This window comes from Oryctolagus cuniculus, chromosome 3 (genome assembly GCF_964237555.1).
Source record: "Oryctolagus cuniculus chromosome 3, mOryCun1.1, whole genome shotgun sequence".
Lineage (NCBI taxonomy): Eukaryota > Metazoa > Chordata > Mammalia > Lagomorpha > Leporidae > Oryctolagus > Oryctolagus cuniculus.
In genome coordinates, this window is record NC_091434.1 from 101,466,409 (window position 1) to 101,482,804 (window position 16,396).

The following is a 16,396-nucleotide window of genomic DNA, read 5'->3' on the forward strand; positions in this document are numbered from 1 at the left end:
AGCCTACCATGCCAGGCGGCGACAGGAGCCAGGGCCTAAGATGGCGTCTGGGATAAGATGGCGCCACGAGTAAGGCAGCACCATTTTACCCACAATAATTATGATTATTTTGTTGGGGTATAGTAAAGAGGAGAAAGGCATTGATGGAAGCAAGGAAACCAGTTAGAAGTCCATTGACGTTCTCTAGATGTGAGATGATAGCAGCTTGGATCAAGCTGGAAGCCATGGTCAGTGTAAAGGGGTGGGATTCCTGATGTGTGGATGTCAGAGTGGGAGGGAGTTATTGATGCACTCCATGTGGACTATGAAAAAACAGAAGTTGAAGATTTCCAAATTTGTTCCTTAATTTGCATAAAAGTTACTCTGAATATTATTGTATAGCTAAATTTTCTCCATAGTGGCTTTATGTGAGGCTTTACCGTTACTTTTAAATAGGCTATTGAGAAGGCTTTCATGAAAATTCACCAACTTGAACACCCGCAAAGCTGCATTGTTCAAAAAAGTGATACTCAACAAGAATCTTTTATATCTAGAATCTTATTTTCCTGATTCCAGGGAAGGAATATGGAAGGAAGTGGCTTGTAATCAAAATCTAGTTGCTAAGAGAATGTGTGATTGTTGGCTGTTGGGGTCAGTCCAGGAGCCAATGAGGCCAAAGTCACAGGTGTACTCTCTGTATGAGCCTATGAGCTTTGGGTGTTCCACGCCAGAGAATCTATTTCTGGCCTCATCAATTCATCTCAAAAAAGCATGCCCTTTTTCACAAGGAAAGCCTGGAAAATTATACAGAAAGGTCAGTCCAGATCCATCATCATTGTGAGAAAAACAGCCCAAAGCATTTCCTTTATTTACTGCCAATGAAAGTAAATAGCGTTGCCTTCACATTTAGACAACATATTATGATTACACAATAAGGAATACAAATGTTCAGTGAAATATGTTTGCTTAAAAAAAACTGAGCTGAAATAGTCAATGAAGCATATACATGATTAAAAATAGTTTTGAAAGCATTTTTATAAATTTAAAGATGCATTAAAAGTATAAGAATAGTTTTTACTGAATAATGCAAAGTTGTCAAACAGTGTAACACAGTGACTGTCATTGAACTCACTTCCTTCTTCCTGTTTTATTCCAGAACCTACAGAGAGGCCACCTATGCTATTAGTTGCAAATTCTGAAACAATTGAAGTTTTCTATCTTAATGGAAGTAAAATGGCAACCTTGAGCCCAGCCAATGGCAATGAAATTCATGCTCTGGATTTTATTTATAATGAAGACATGATTTGCTGGATTGAATCAAGAGAATCTTCATATCAACTCAAATGTATTCAGATAACAAAAACAGGAAGGTTAACAGATGAATGGACAATCCATATTCTGCAATCCTTCCACAGTGAGTATTTCAGTTCACTCTTTTCTGAGTATGTTACCATTTAAAGGTTTCATTTACAGACCAGTAGGCAGGATTCTCAGATTTCCAGCACAGCTTGTGAGTATTGGAAAGTTGTATATATATACACACATATATATGCATATATATTCATATATATATGTGTGTATATATATATATACACACAAATTGGATTTAGTTAAATAACTCTATTCATTCCTTTCTATATGTTTTGCATATAGAAAGTTTATTTATGTAAGTAGTAAATTGCAGTACTGCTTGTAATTCTTTCTTTAATGCTTATTACAGTGTCACCTAGCTGAGAATTATAATTTTTTTCAGAGTGATAGTTCACAATGTGATAGTGAAGTTGTGATATCTTAGAGAAAGCAAGAAACAGAGCTGATGAACTTACAATCTTGTTAAAAAGTACCTTGAAAACTATTTATGTTAATCGGCAGCAACTACTTTTTTTGTAAATCAAAGTATTTGTACAACTTTTCCCATAAAGTACCTTGGGATTTGTTATTAACTTCAATTTCTTGTATTAGAAATTAAGAATTGATATTCTCTGCCTACGTATCACCATAAACTAAAATCATGATTTTATACGCACACAGACAGATACACACACACCCCTTCTCCCCTCTCCATTCCAGAAAGGAGTATAAAAATGTGCTGATGCTTGCCCAGAGAATGCATACACATGACATGTATGTAGCTATGTTATCATTTGCAAGAATATTTTTGTTACAAAGACTGCTAACAAAAACATCAATAGAGGAATGAAAGATATAAGGGATATAATCCAGAAGGAAATAAGAGTGTTATATAGAATAAATGCATTTTTCAGGTCTAGAATTTCTGGTACTTTGCATCTGATAGTTAAATTTTATTGAAATTTTTGGTACAGAGTTGAATGGAAAGTTTGTGAAATCCTATTGAGCATAAAGAAATACTAGTATGTGGGGCTTAGTAATTGTGATTATATTAAGTAATTTGGTGTAAAAACTGTAGTAATTGGAATATAAAGGTATGGCTTAATAGACTTAAATGGAAACATTCAAATACTTTGAAGAGCCTTGTAACATAAATAAAACAATTGATAAAGTAATTCATATTGTGAAAATGGACCAAAATTCTAATGTGAGCAATGCATTCTGGCAATTTCACAGAGTCTGTGGAGAAATATCCATTTATAACAAATAGTAAAAGACATTTTGTAGCACCAAAAGGAAGGCTGCCCTGTGATGTATTGTAGGAACTGCCTTAGCAAGCAGTTGGAGGTTGAACAGAAGGCCTCGCTCCCTCCCACATTAGGGCTTGCCTCAACTAATCTAAATGTTTTTGTTTCTAGCCTCCCCAATACCGGGCAGTGAAATAACTAGAATAGTCAATAAATTGCAGGATAAATTATTTTCTAAGCTTACTTATGCCCCTTTTTTCTCAAAATGTAATATATCCCAATAGTAATCTTTTGTTTAATATATAATTTTAGTATCCTACACATTTTATCTCAGAATAGTTTTAAATTTACAAAACAAATTTATAAAATATGAAGAACTTCAATATAACTCTCACCCAACTTCCGTTATACATTTTCATAATTAATAAGTCACACCCAGTTTTCCATATTTTTTCCTAATCCAAACTCCTTTTATCCCTCCCAACCTCTAGTAATTCACCATTCTGTGTTTAGATTTATTTTTGTTTAAATTTTAGCTCCCGGCTGGCGCCACGGCTCACTAGGCTAATCCTCCGCCTAGCGGCGCCAGCACACCGGGTTCTAGTCCCAGTCGGGGCGCCGGATTCTGTCGCGGTTGCCCCTCTTCCAGGCCAGCCCTCTGCTGTGGCCAGGGAGTGCAGTGGAGGATGGCCCAGGTGCTTGGGCCCTGCACCCCATGGGAGACCAGGAAAAGCACCTGGCTCCTGGCTCCTGCCATCAGATCAGCGCGGTGCGCTGGCCGCAGTGCGCCGGCCGCGGCGGCCATTGGAGGGTGAACCAATGGCAAAGGAAGACCTTTCTCTCTGTCTCTCTCTCTCACTGTCCACTCTGCCTGTCAAAATAAATAAATAAATAAATAAAATAAAATAAAAATAAAATAAAAAAATAAATTTTAGCTCCCACATATAAAGAAGGACATGTAGTATTTGTTTTTTTGTGTCTGGCTTGTTTTACTCAGCATGATGTCTTGTTTCATCCATTTTGTTGCAAATGACAGGATTTCATTCTTTTTTGACTGAATAGTGTTCCATTGTGTATATATAGCATATTTTCTTTATCTTTTCATCTGATGATAAACACCTTACTTGAATCCATATTTTGACTATTATGAACAGTGCTGCTATAAATATGGTGAAATTTAATACGTATTTTAAAAACAGCTATTTGGAGTAGGCATTTGATATAGTGGTAAAGACTAAGATACAACTTTGGATGTCTGTATCCTGTGTTGGAGTGCCTAGGTTTGAGACTTGGCTCTATTCCCAATTCTAGCTTTCTGCTAACATGCACCATGGGAGGCAGCAGTTGATAGTTCAAGTAGTCAAGTCCCTGCCACCAGGGAGAGTAATCTGGATTGAGTTCCCAACTTCTGACTTTGGTCTCACCTAGTTCCAGATGGTGCAGGCCTTTGTGGGAGTAAACCAGCAGATAGGCAATCTCTCTCTCTCTCCCTCTCTCTCTCTCCCTTTCTCTTTCTCTCCCCCTCTCCTACTCCTGTTCCCTCTCCTTCTCCTTCTAACACCTCTGCTTTTTCTCTCTCTCCCTCCTCTCTATCTCTCAAATTAAATAAATGCATAAATTAAAAAAAAAATAACTCTTTTTAGTAAATCCAAAAAGGGCCAACAATTGCAAATCAGAATATTTGGAGAAAACAGGCTGCAACTTAGAAGATTTTATTTGACTTATAAAACAATTCTTCACAAACCTAGAAAAATAGGAAGTTGATTTTAGTTAGGCAATCCCCTGGAATGCTGAATAGAGCATAAAAACTAAACACATTGGAAATACTTTAATCAGAGTAAATATTTTTGATTAAATCAAGTTTGAGCCAAACAATTGCACAGTCACTTTAAAAAAAAAGATGATTAAATATGTGGAAGTAATTTAATGATGGGAGTGGGGCAGGGGTGTAAGTAGGGCTGGGCTCTCTGTCATTGCTTGTAAGCTATGCATTTTATCAACATGTCACAGAACAGCTGCCATTGGATATGATGGGCTCTGAATTCACCATGACAATTTGTGAGTTGAAAATGAAGTTTGAATATTCCTAGCATGTATAATTACATGAAATTTCTGTCACACCATGTAAGCAAAAATAATGAACTAATGGAAATCTCCCTGAATACCTGTCATTGGCCTCTGTTCTAATGATTTTCTCTTTAGCTTTCCCACTATTATTTTTAGGTAGTTTGTCTGAACTTACCTAAGAGAACATTCTTTATTGGAAAAAAATAAAAGGTTTGTTTTTTCAAAATACTAATATGAGGGAAAACCAGTCATTATAAATCAGTGTGGCTTACATTTAAAACATGCATAATAACATGGTGGTAAGCATCATAATGCAATATTAAAAACTTCATCGTGTATCTCATATCATTGGATACATACTGCATCTCTGAAGAGAAAGCAAGAGACATATTGCTTTTCCTATTTTCTAATAAATGAAATTCTAACTTGAAGCATTCAGTGTTAAAAGATATAAATTGGATATTTAAGTCTTAAGTTCTTTCTTCTACTCTAGAAAGGTAAATCTGCTCCAAAATAATAATACTTAAATTTAACCCAATGTGCTAAATAACACTCTGAAAAATAAAATTATTATAAATCCCTTTTTACTGATTGGAAAACTAATTCTCTAATTGGGTTTGGATCAGATTTCATAGCTTTTTCTAAATACCATACTGTCCTGGTCTAAATTTTTGGTTTTGTTATGTTTCATATTAGCAAGCCAGGGTGACTAGGTCCAGTCATATTTGTAGCACTGACTTACAAAGACAGTTAATTTAAGTGGGAGAGAGGTAATATATGCATCTGGGAAAGGAGGCAGAAAAAATGAATTATGAAAGGCTGTGCTATTTGAAGAGTTATTTATTTATCTGAAAGGCAGAATTACAGAGAGAGGGAGAGACAGTGAGAGAGATTTTCCAAATGCTGGTTCTTTCCCCCAAATGCCTGCAATGGCAAGGGTTGGACCAGGAGGAAGCCAAGAGCCAAGAGCTTCATCCAGGTCTCCCACGTGGCTGGCTGGGGCCCAGATATTTGGGCCATCTTTTGATGCTTTCACAGGTGCAATAGGGAGCTGAATCAGAAGTAGAGTAGCTGTGAAATGAGCTGGCATTCATATGGAATGCCAGTGTCACAGACAGAGGCTTAACCTGCTTTGCCACAATGCCCACCCCAGGGATAGCTGTATTATTTGTAAAAGCCCACCAAGTAATTCTGATATGGCTCTCTTGAGAGCTGTACCTTTAAAATTGAGACTCATTCCTAACCAATATTATCAGAGAATGAAGATGGAGATGATAATATGATCTATTAATTACATTAACCAAGAAACTTTGAGGGAAATGTTACATATTATAGTCCTTATGGAATTATATTCTAAAGATGCCTACTTTTATATTTAGCAATTTATTACATTTAGCATGTGAATGTTGAACATATCTAAGATAATCTTGGAGTTATTTTGTAAGAAAAATTGATTTTCCAATAAAATAAGCAAAACGCATTTGTAGCAGTTAATTGTTTCCCCAAAATTTCCTTGGAAATTACTGTAGAAGGATATAGATACTCAAAAAAAGGACATGATTTACAAAGTGGAGGGCTGTATTTCTTTCTTCATCATGCAGTACATGGAGATGATTGAGATGCACACGAATATTTTCTGAGTTAAGCCCTTATTAAGGAAGATGATCAGAACTATGCTGTAATCTTCCAGCTGGACAAGTCCACACTTTTATTCTGTTACGTGTATGATTCTGAAGACTTGAGGATCACTGTGAGATTTGGATGTGGGCTTGTACAGCTTGTCTTGATCCATTTCTGGGCTCCGCTCCAGTCCAGTAGAGTGTGTCTGGCTTGAAATAAAAGGGTTGCTTATTCTTCATGGACTTAGCTTCTGAATTAACCCCATTCACTGACTTTCATCTTCTTTTTTCTTGGCCTGTTCCAGTATCAACTTTAGCTAATTTTCCTTTGAACCTCTGCCTACATCCTCTAAATAAATTCCTTGCATGGATGATTGCTTTCTTTTTAATTCTCAAACTTCTGTCTTCTATTAATTTGTCTCTATTCCTTGAGTTAACAACTCACTAAAAATCACACACTGTTAAGGGGCAACATTTACTGAATGTTTATTTTATACATTAGCAATTCTAGATATTTATCTCATTACCATCACAGAAATTATACAGCATGGACACTGTTTATAATTTTTATAGATATTTAAATTAGTTTGAAGAAGAGAAATATATTTTCTAAGTTAGGAGAAGGCTTTATCTTTCTCTCTCTCTTTTTTAAAGATTTATTTATTTATTTGAAAGGCAGACTTACGGAGAGCCACAGATCCAGAGACAGAGCCAGAGCCAAAGAGAAATCCTCTGTCTATTGGTTCACTCGCCAAATGCCACAACGGCCAGAGCTGGGCTGATCTGAAACCAGGAGCCAGAAGAAGCTTCTGGCTTCATGTCTTAAACTAAGTTTCTCTTTCTTTCTTTCTGTTTCTGTCTTTCTTTCTTTCTTGTTTTTTTTTTTTTTAATTTAAGTTTTATCTATTTATTTATTTGAAAGAGCTACAGAGAGAGAGGGAGAAATAGAGAGAGAGATCTTCCACCCACCGGTTCACTCCCCAAATGTCTGTAATGACCAGAACTGGGCCTATCTGAAGCCAAGACAGGACCTTCTTCCAGGTCTCCCACATAAGTGCAGGGGCCCAAACCCTTGGATCATCCTCTGCTGCTCTCCCAGGCCATAGCAGAGAACCGGATTGGAAGAGGAGCAGCAGGGACTCTAACCAGCACCTATATGGGATGCCAGCACCACAGGTGGTGCCTCTATGGGCTATGCCCCTATCTTGAAATTTCTTAATCTTTTTCACTTCTCAACTGCAATATTGGTCTAATCGATAGCCTTCCCTGCTTCATAAATATGCTCCATTAAAATATAACTGGGCAAGCTTCGTAAGGATGCGCCCCTATTGTAATATATTATATAGACATATTGTAATGACAAACATAGTCTTGAAATAAATATCAGCTTAGAGCAATAGAAATTCTAACCCCAAACTGTGGCAACTTACATGGAGTCTGCACTTTAGAAAAGCTGTCTGTGGGACTTTACAGCAACACTGAGAGATTATCCATTGGTGCATAATTACGTAGAAATGTGGCATACATTGCCTGAGAGACTTCAATCTTTACACCTCTGATAGAATGATCGTGATGCTTTCTTGTTGAAAATATTAATTTATTAGCTTTCCATCTGTGTTAGGATAAAATTAAATGTCATCATCTAGCTTCTCTGCAGGCAGCTGGCCTACCTTGCCTTAACTCCACACACAAATCTCACATTCCATCTAAAAGTACAGCACATTGCTCTCTCACTTCTGAGTATGCTTGCATATTCTGCTGATTTTCCACTTAATGCATGTTTGTTTCCTGTAACCAATGGTCTGGCACTCATTCTTAACTCATGCCTTTTTGAAAAGCCTTCCAGTTGTGTTTAGTAGCTCTACCTCAAACCAGAGGACGTATGCTTTCATTCTTTGTCAGAGGTGAAGCATGCTCAATTCTGCTTCAGTTGGTTTCAAGCATTCTGTGAAAAATAGTTCAGAACTGGTCACTTCCTATAATAGGCAAATTGAGGATGTAATGATAGTGATTATATCTTGTAAATTAATAGGATGGTTCAAAAGGAATATTTTTTATGTTGTGGTAGATTGACTCACCAAAAAAGGCAAATAATTTTTTTCTCCAAAACTTTTTATAAGAATGTTTTATGGAGAACTAACTTTGCACAATAATTTTGGCTGCAGTAATGGCTTTCCTGTCATTGCCAAAGAAGCCCTGTGAAGGGTCCAAAGCACATCCTCTATGAAGATATTGCAACCCTATCCAGAGAGCTCCTTTTTATTAACTGGTATTTTGTAAACGAATTCATGTTTTATTAAACTCTTTATTCTTTTAAAGATTTATTTATTTATTTGAAAGTCAGAGTTCACAGAGAGAGAAGGAGAGGTAGAGACACAGAGAGAGAGAAATTTCATCCGCTGGTTCACTCCTCAATTGGCCGCAAGATTGAAACTGTGTCGAATCTGAAGCCAGGAGCTATGAGCTTCTTCCAGGTCGTCTACGCTGGTGCAGGGGCCCAAGGACTTGGGCCATCTTCTACTGCTTTCCCAGGCCATAGCAGAGAGCTGGATTGGAAGTGGGGCAGTCGGGACTCGAACTGACACCCCTATGGGATTCTGGCACTGTAGGCATTGGCTTTACCCGTTACACCACAGCGCCAGCCCCCATAAACTCTTTATATTTCATAAAAGCATCTTATCTTTTATTTATTACTTTTATATTATAACATTAAAAGTGACATTTCTGTGGCATTTGGCTGTAGAAGTTAAGACACATCTGGACCCCCATATCAAGTGCCTACGTACAATTCCAGGCTCTTCTCTGTGCATCCTGGAAGCTTGCTTGTGATATCAAAGGGTTGGTTCCTGCCACCCATATGACAGGCTCCTACCTTGGGCCTGGCTCAGCCCTGGCTGGTCTTTTGGGAACATTTGGAGAGTGAGCCAGATGAAGGGAATGCTTTCCCAAATAAGATATAAATAATAAAATGTATTGTTTGAAAACCTTTTTTAATGTCTTCAGAGACATGGCTCTGTGTTTGTATGTGATACTTGTGCCATTGGTGGGGAGTTGGGAGTGGAGAGGGTATGGGGGAGAGTGGTCCATGACACTAACTAAAACATTGCATTCCAGCTAGGATCTGGGAATTTCAGCAATGATATTAGGTCATCCATTGAGAATCTAAATGGAATAGTTAAAATCAACAAAGATGAAGGCATATAAACACATTTTGAAAGAAGTTTCAATATTCCTGTCTTGATTTAATATACTTCATGTTGCAGGCATTGATATTAAACTGTTTCTTCATTTTTACATTATATTAGATGAAGGCATACTTTAAAGTAAGTGATTGATTCTGCTTTACAATCATCATTTAGCCATAAAATGTCTTCCTGAATGCCTGGTTAAAGAAGGAAAGGAAAAACAACAAACAAGTCACTTAGTGCTTTGTGCCTCTATATATTTGTCTTTATTGTTAGTTGTTTTTAGGCTGCAAAAACTATTACTATTTGATTTTCATTTGGTAACACACTTGAAACTTGCCAATGCAGAAATTAGAGATGTGCTTGGCCTTAATATTTGCATGGATTTTCTCTATGTGTTTCTTAAACTATGAGGGCAATTTGAGAAGTTCATGGAAAATGGAACGAAAATTAGTTCATGCATTTCCTGTGGCCTTTTTGAGGACTTCTCATTTGCCCAGATTTCAAATTTCTCTTGCACCAAAATCAACATTTTAAATATTCTCATATATTGTGTATATACCAGGAACATGTATACTCCTTTCCAGATTGTGCTTGATGTCATTCAGAAGTTTCAGATCATTATTATCAAAGTGTTTTTCTCTAGACTTAAATATCTGCTTGTTTATTCATCAATTCTATTAGCCCATCACTGTGCCATATACCTGACAAAACATATTTGGCAGATTATCTTCATCTATCATCAGAACTTGCAAGGTAAAATTTCTTTTTCCTCATGAACGAGTTATAGACTAGAATTGAAATCCATAAAATTTAATTATTGAAATTGCTATTTTGACTTCAAAGGCTTTATTTTGATGAAAGAAAGAAATATAGGAGATAAAGGAGAAGTATAGGAGAAATGATAACTTTTATGGGAAAAAATTAATAAAAAATTTTAATTATCAGAACTCTGTTCAAATATAATTGTTCACTCCTTTTCTTTTTCCATTATTGTATATTTCAATAAGGGAGTTTGTTGGGTAAAATGAGGATTTCTTCCCCCTATGAGGGAATGTTTTTAAAGTTACAGAGTGGTAACAGATATTGGGAACTTATCAGAATGAAAGACAGTGAGCAACAGGACCCTAATTAAACAATATAACAGGCCCTCCTTCTGATTCCATCTGCTGGTCATGTGAACTCTGGGAGACAGCAGGTGATGGCTCAAATTGTTTTCTGCCATCCATGTGGGAAGTTCTACCCTGGCCATTTGGGGCATGTATGTATGAGTCAGATGATGAATGATCTTTCTGTGTCTCCCTGTCTCACAAATAAATTATTTTTAATGAAATATGAACCTAGATTTAAATAATATACATCTTATATTATAGACACATTTACAGTTATCCCAGTTGACAAAAGATAGGCTTTTCTCCTGGACCTCCATGAACTTTTTAGGAACCTCATAAAACATGGAAAGCCTAAACCTCATCTTTTCAAACACTTGCTTTGATTCTGTGCTCTTCAAAATTCTTTAAGATTTAATCTCTCAGATGCCATGATACCAGAAATAATTTGTTGGATAGTTTCTCTTGGTAATTGTATCACTTGCCCATCCATTCAATGGTGATAAATAATGGTCTGACATTCTGGTACGTATTTTAGTTTCCTGAGAACATAAAGCATGGACTAATTTCCCCAAATCTGTTAAGTGTTTGATGAACAACTCAAGTAGAGTTCCTGAAATTGCAAACCTAGTAATTAGATGCTGAATCTATATTCACAGCACTTAGGTACAAAAGTACATACGATCTAAGTTTAAAATATTGTCTATTTTTATCATTTAATGATAAAATTACTTTATAAATGTATATAAAGTCTCTAGCAACCTTCATTATTTTAATATGAGGATTAATCTTGACATTTATAAATTGTTTAACCTGTTTTTCACATGTGGTATGTGTCTATGAACTGTAATTATTCAGTTTATGTTTACTAAAAAGTAGTTATGCTTCCCCCAGAAAGTAGTGAGGAAAGCCAGATATATTACTTTTTAATACTGAGTCTAATTTTGTAACTCTAAAGCAAATCTGTGATTTGAAACACCCCCTGCAAATGACACAAATGCCATTAGTGCTAAAAACTTCACTCATGAAAAATATTCTTTCCATAAGGAGTTGCTATTTTAGATTTTTGTACTTTTGGTGAATATGCCATTTACTAAACACACACACACACACACACACAAATAATAGCAGCAATAAAAGACTCTACAGATTTATCTTGTGGTTTGATAGAATATTTCAGCTTATATGGACTGGTGCAAATAATTAGTTATCCCTATGAAATGCCTCACTCATCTTAAAGTCTGTGTTTGGTGTTTCGTATTGTTTAAAAATGTATTGATAATTTGTTTGGAGATGTGAAAAGCAAATGATACCAAAACTTTAATGAAGTCTCTAATTACTCTTTTTAGAATATCGATTGTGTCTGAAAGAATGACTTTTTTCAACATCTGTGTACTTCAAAAAGTTCATGAAAGCTAAGTTCACCAAAAAGTTCACCAAAAGCTAAGTTTGGGTGCAAAGAAATTCTGAAACCCATGTATTTTTTCCCATTATATACAATTTCTACAAACACTTTGAAGACCCCTATAGACAGTGTAGGTTCTGTGCAGGGAACAGAAACTTTACTACTCAGAAATGGAAGTGCTTTAGAGCAGTGTGCCCTCAAAATTGTTGAAAGACATAACAAATAGAATGCCAGTCTGTTCCTTGGGAAACGACACCTAAAACAATGTGGAACTTCTGAGGCCAGTATTTCTGAGGGCTTTGTAGGAGCTATGCAGACATGAAGAACTGCTACTGCTGTTGCAGCAGCCTCAGAATACTCTGATAACTAATTGGAAAGGAGACACCCACAGCTGCAATCTAAGAATTAGAAAGGCTCTAAACCACTACCATTGCTTCTGTGACTCACACTACTTCCTGTCGCCCTGAAAGCTAGGGTGGTAGATACTGAAGCACTACTCTAAGCGATTATCTTGTTTTCCACAATCGTGTTTGCCAGTTAAAAGTTTAAAATGAGCAATGGCATGGCTTTACTTTCACTTCTTACAAATTTTGGAATGTATACCGTTTATCGTATAGAACCTTAGCTTTCAGTTGCTGTGGAGAAGACATTTTTTAAATTTCCAGTCTGCAAGCGGACAGAGTGAGACTGAGAGAGCTACACCAAAATATCTACTACAATTGTATGGGTATCTTTTTTTTTTTTTTTTTTGATCTCAAAGTGGTGTTAATGCTTCCTTAATAGAAACTCTTGGGCCAGCTTTATGGTATAGTGGATAAAACTGCCACCTGTGATATTGGCATTCCATATGGGCACCAGTTCATGCCCTGGCTCTTCTATCTCTTTATTGTTAAGGTTTATTTATTTATTTGAGAGACAGAGTTACAGACATAGGAAGAGATAGAGAGGAAGAGACAGTGATCCATCAGCTGCTTCACTCCCCAAATGGCTGCAATGGCCGAAGCTGGGCTGATCCGAAGCCAGGAGCCAAGAGATTCTTTCAAATCTCTCCCATGTGGGTGCAGGGGCCCAAGAACTTGGACCATCTTCCACTGCTTTCCAAGGCCATAAGCATAGAGCTTGATCTGAAGAAGAGCAGCCAGGGCACGAACTGGCACCTGTATGGGATGCCTGTGCTGCAGATGGAGGCATAACTTACTACATCACAGTACCAGCCCCTGGCTCTTCTGCTTCTGCTCCACCTTGCTGCTAATGGCCTGTTTGGGCCACTTACAACCATATGCAAGATGCAGATGAAGTTTCAGGCTTTGGCATGGCCCAGGTCTGGCTGTTGTGGCCTTCTGGGTAGTGAACCAACGGATGAAAGATTAGCCTCCCCCCAACCCTGCCCCTCTCTGTTTCTCCTTCTTTGTCTGTAACTCCAACTTTCAAATTAATGAATTTATCTTTAAAATAGAGAATAAATAAACTCTTTTAACTTGACCCTAGTTACTTATGAATGCAGTGAAGCTAGTATAGAAGCTAGTGGTTATGGTGTTTTCTTGTTTTGGAATCTTAAAAATCTTTTTCCCACTAATGTGACTTCCTAGTGTGGATGTGAGAGAGAGAGAGCAAGCAGGAGAATACTTCATTTCCTCATCTTAATTTATTTTATTTCACAGTATGGCATAGTGTAGTTTACATAACTTCAAGTCTTTCTTTGGGATCACCAATTTCCTTGAAGAAAACTTTGCCTACTTTCTGCAAGGTGTACCATTAGGTCAGCATATTATTTGCTCCTCATAAGTGATTTCAGGAAATCATCAAGTATACAGTTTTACTCATGGCTGTTAAAGAGAGGTTCATGTCTGTCAGAAAAGATAGTACCATTGAATTCTACTGACATACAGATACAAGTTTTGAAAATAAATTTTTATTTGCCTTTTGCTGCCTCATTATAAAGAGATATTTAGTTGTCTCTCAAGTACTAAATAGGAGTTATATTCAGTTAGATTTTTTAAAGATATTTAAACCTGAAATAAAACTGTTAGTCTTTCTCTATATCAGATGTAATCTTTAATCTGTCTTACAGCTTTAAGTATTTGATATGCCAGAAGAATATAACTCAGTCAATTATAACTATCATGATAATTGCCATAAAGGTTTTAGACGTAAAGGAGTACAGTATGATTATACTTATGCAAAATGCTGTGGGGAATTACATCAGGTACTTACATAATTTGTGCATAAATACATGTTGGTAAAATATAGATAATAGAGGCAACATGTTTTTAATGTGTGATTTATGCAAAATAATCATCTCAATGTTCCATCACATTTGATGTGTTCAGACTGAGCTTTTTTAAAAATCTATTTATTTGGAAGAGAAAGACAAAGAGTGAAAGAGAGAGAGAAAGAGAAAATATCAACTTTTCATCTACCGATTCACTTCCCAAATGGCTACAATGGCCACGGCAGGCCATGCTGAAGTCAGAAGCCAGGAACTCCATTAAGATCTCCCACATGGGTGTAGGTGGCCAAGGACTTGGGCCATCTTCTGCTACTTTGCTTGGCACATTGGCAGGGAGCTGGATCATAAGTAGAGCAAATGGGACTCCAGGTGACATCAGTCTGGGATGACAGTGTTGCAGATTGCAGTTCAACCGTCTGTGCCACAATGCTGGCCCCTAGCCTGTACCTTGATTTTGTAACTATCAGTCAGTGTGTCTATCGTATATTCATGGGATGATATTCTGCTGAGAGTTACATGAAGAATCAAAATAATTATTTTGATAAACTCAACCATCTCCATTTTCTAACTTAGCCCTTGAATTGTATAGGTGATGAATTCACTTATTTGTAGCTTATTTGATGAATTCACTTATTTCCCTGATGGCTAGGGATCCTGTATTTTTTCATGTGTCTGTTGGTCATTTGATTTTTACTTCCTGAAAAATGCATCTTCAAGTCCTTTGCCCATTTCTTAACTGGATTTTTTGTTGTTGTTGAGTTTCTTGAGCTCTTGATAGATTCTGATGTTAATCCTTAATTGGGAGCCGGCGCCGTGGCTCAATAGGCTAATCCTCCACCTTGCGGCGCCGGCACACCGGGTTCTAGTCCCGGTTGGGGCGCCGGATTCTGTCCCGGTTGCCCCTCTTCCAGGCCAGCTCTCTGCTATGGCCAGGGAGTGCAGTGGAGGATGGCCCAGGTGCTTGGGCCCTGCACCCCATGGGAGACCAGGAAAAGCACCTGGCTCCTGGCTCCTGCCAGGATCAGCGCGGTGCGCCGGCTGCAGCGGCGGCCATTGGAGGGTGAACCAGCGGCAAAGGAAGACCTTTCTCTCTCTGTCTCTCTCTCTCACTGTCCACTCTGCCTGTAAAAAAAAAAAAAAAAAAAAAAAAAAAAAAAAAAAAATCCTTAATTGGTTGCATAGTTTGCAAGTTTTTTCATCTCATTTTTTTGGTTGTCTTTTCACTTTGCTGAGTATTTCTTTTGCAGTGGAGAAGCTTCTCAGCCTGATGTAATCCCATTTATTTAGTTTGGCTTTGATTGCCTGTGCTTTCTGGGTTTTCTTCCAAGAAGTCTTTCCCTATGCCAAAGTCTTGTAGATTTTCCCCAATGTTCTTTAGTAATTTGATGGTATCAGGTCATAGATTTATGTCTTTGATCCATTTTTTTTGATCCATCATTCTACCTTTTAAAAAAATTTAAAAATTAAAGACTTAATTATTCATTTATTTAAAAGGCAGAATAACAAAAGGGAGATAGTGAAAGGGAGAATCTTCCATTCACTGGTTTACCCCTTGATTGTCTACAACAACCAGGGATTGGTCAAGTCAAAGGCAGGAGCCATGAACTTGATCCATGTCTCCCATATGGATAGTAGGAACACAAGTAGTTGGGTTATCATTTGCTGACTTCCTAGGTGCATTAATAGGAAGCAGTATATGAATCACAATGGCTAGAACTTGACCTAGAATTCTAATAGCAGATGCAGGTGCCTCAAAGAATAAATTAACCCAGTGCTGCTACAATGTCCACTGCATAGGCAGGAGATTCTTGAGCAAAGGCAATTGTGAATATAATAAGTATACATTCACAAATATGTACTGAGAACTTACCATAGACTACATTCAGATCTGGCCTTTGGGAAGACATCATTGAATTAGTCATATGGGACACTTATTCACATGGGATCTGTATTCTAATGTAGAGAGATAATGCAGTGATAATTATTCTGTCAGTGATGAATGCTGAAAGGACATAAAATGAAGGTAATATTATAAACTCATAGCATGAAGTCACAGGGGTGTGTGTATGCATGCACATACAAATGGAGATATAAGAAGTCATCTTTTATTTTAATAATTATTTATTTGAAAGAGTTAGAGGGAGAGACAGAGAGGGAGCTTCTATCCACTGGTTCACTCACAATATACACACAGCATCTGGGAGC

General features: G+C 37.1%; 1 protein-coding gene across 9 annotated transcripts in view; it reads left to right on the forward strand.

The window, feature by feature from the left end:
• Positions 1-16,396, forward strand: part of LRP1B (LDL receptor related protein 1B) — a 2,140,503-nt gene that overhangs the window by 962,442 nt on the left and 1,161,665 nt on the right. For all 9 annotated transcript variants that reach the window (XR_007920674.2, XM_051849575.2, XM_051849574.2 and 6 more), the window contains one exon: positions 1,136-1,393. Coding sequence is in view for 8 of the 9 variants with exons in the window: in XM_051849575.2 (XP_051705535.2) it covers positions 1,136-1,393 (258 nt within the window). In the remaining variant the exon portion in view is untranslated. The remainder of the gene's footprint in view (positions 1-1,135; positions 1,394-16,396) is intronic.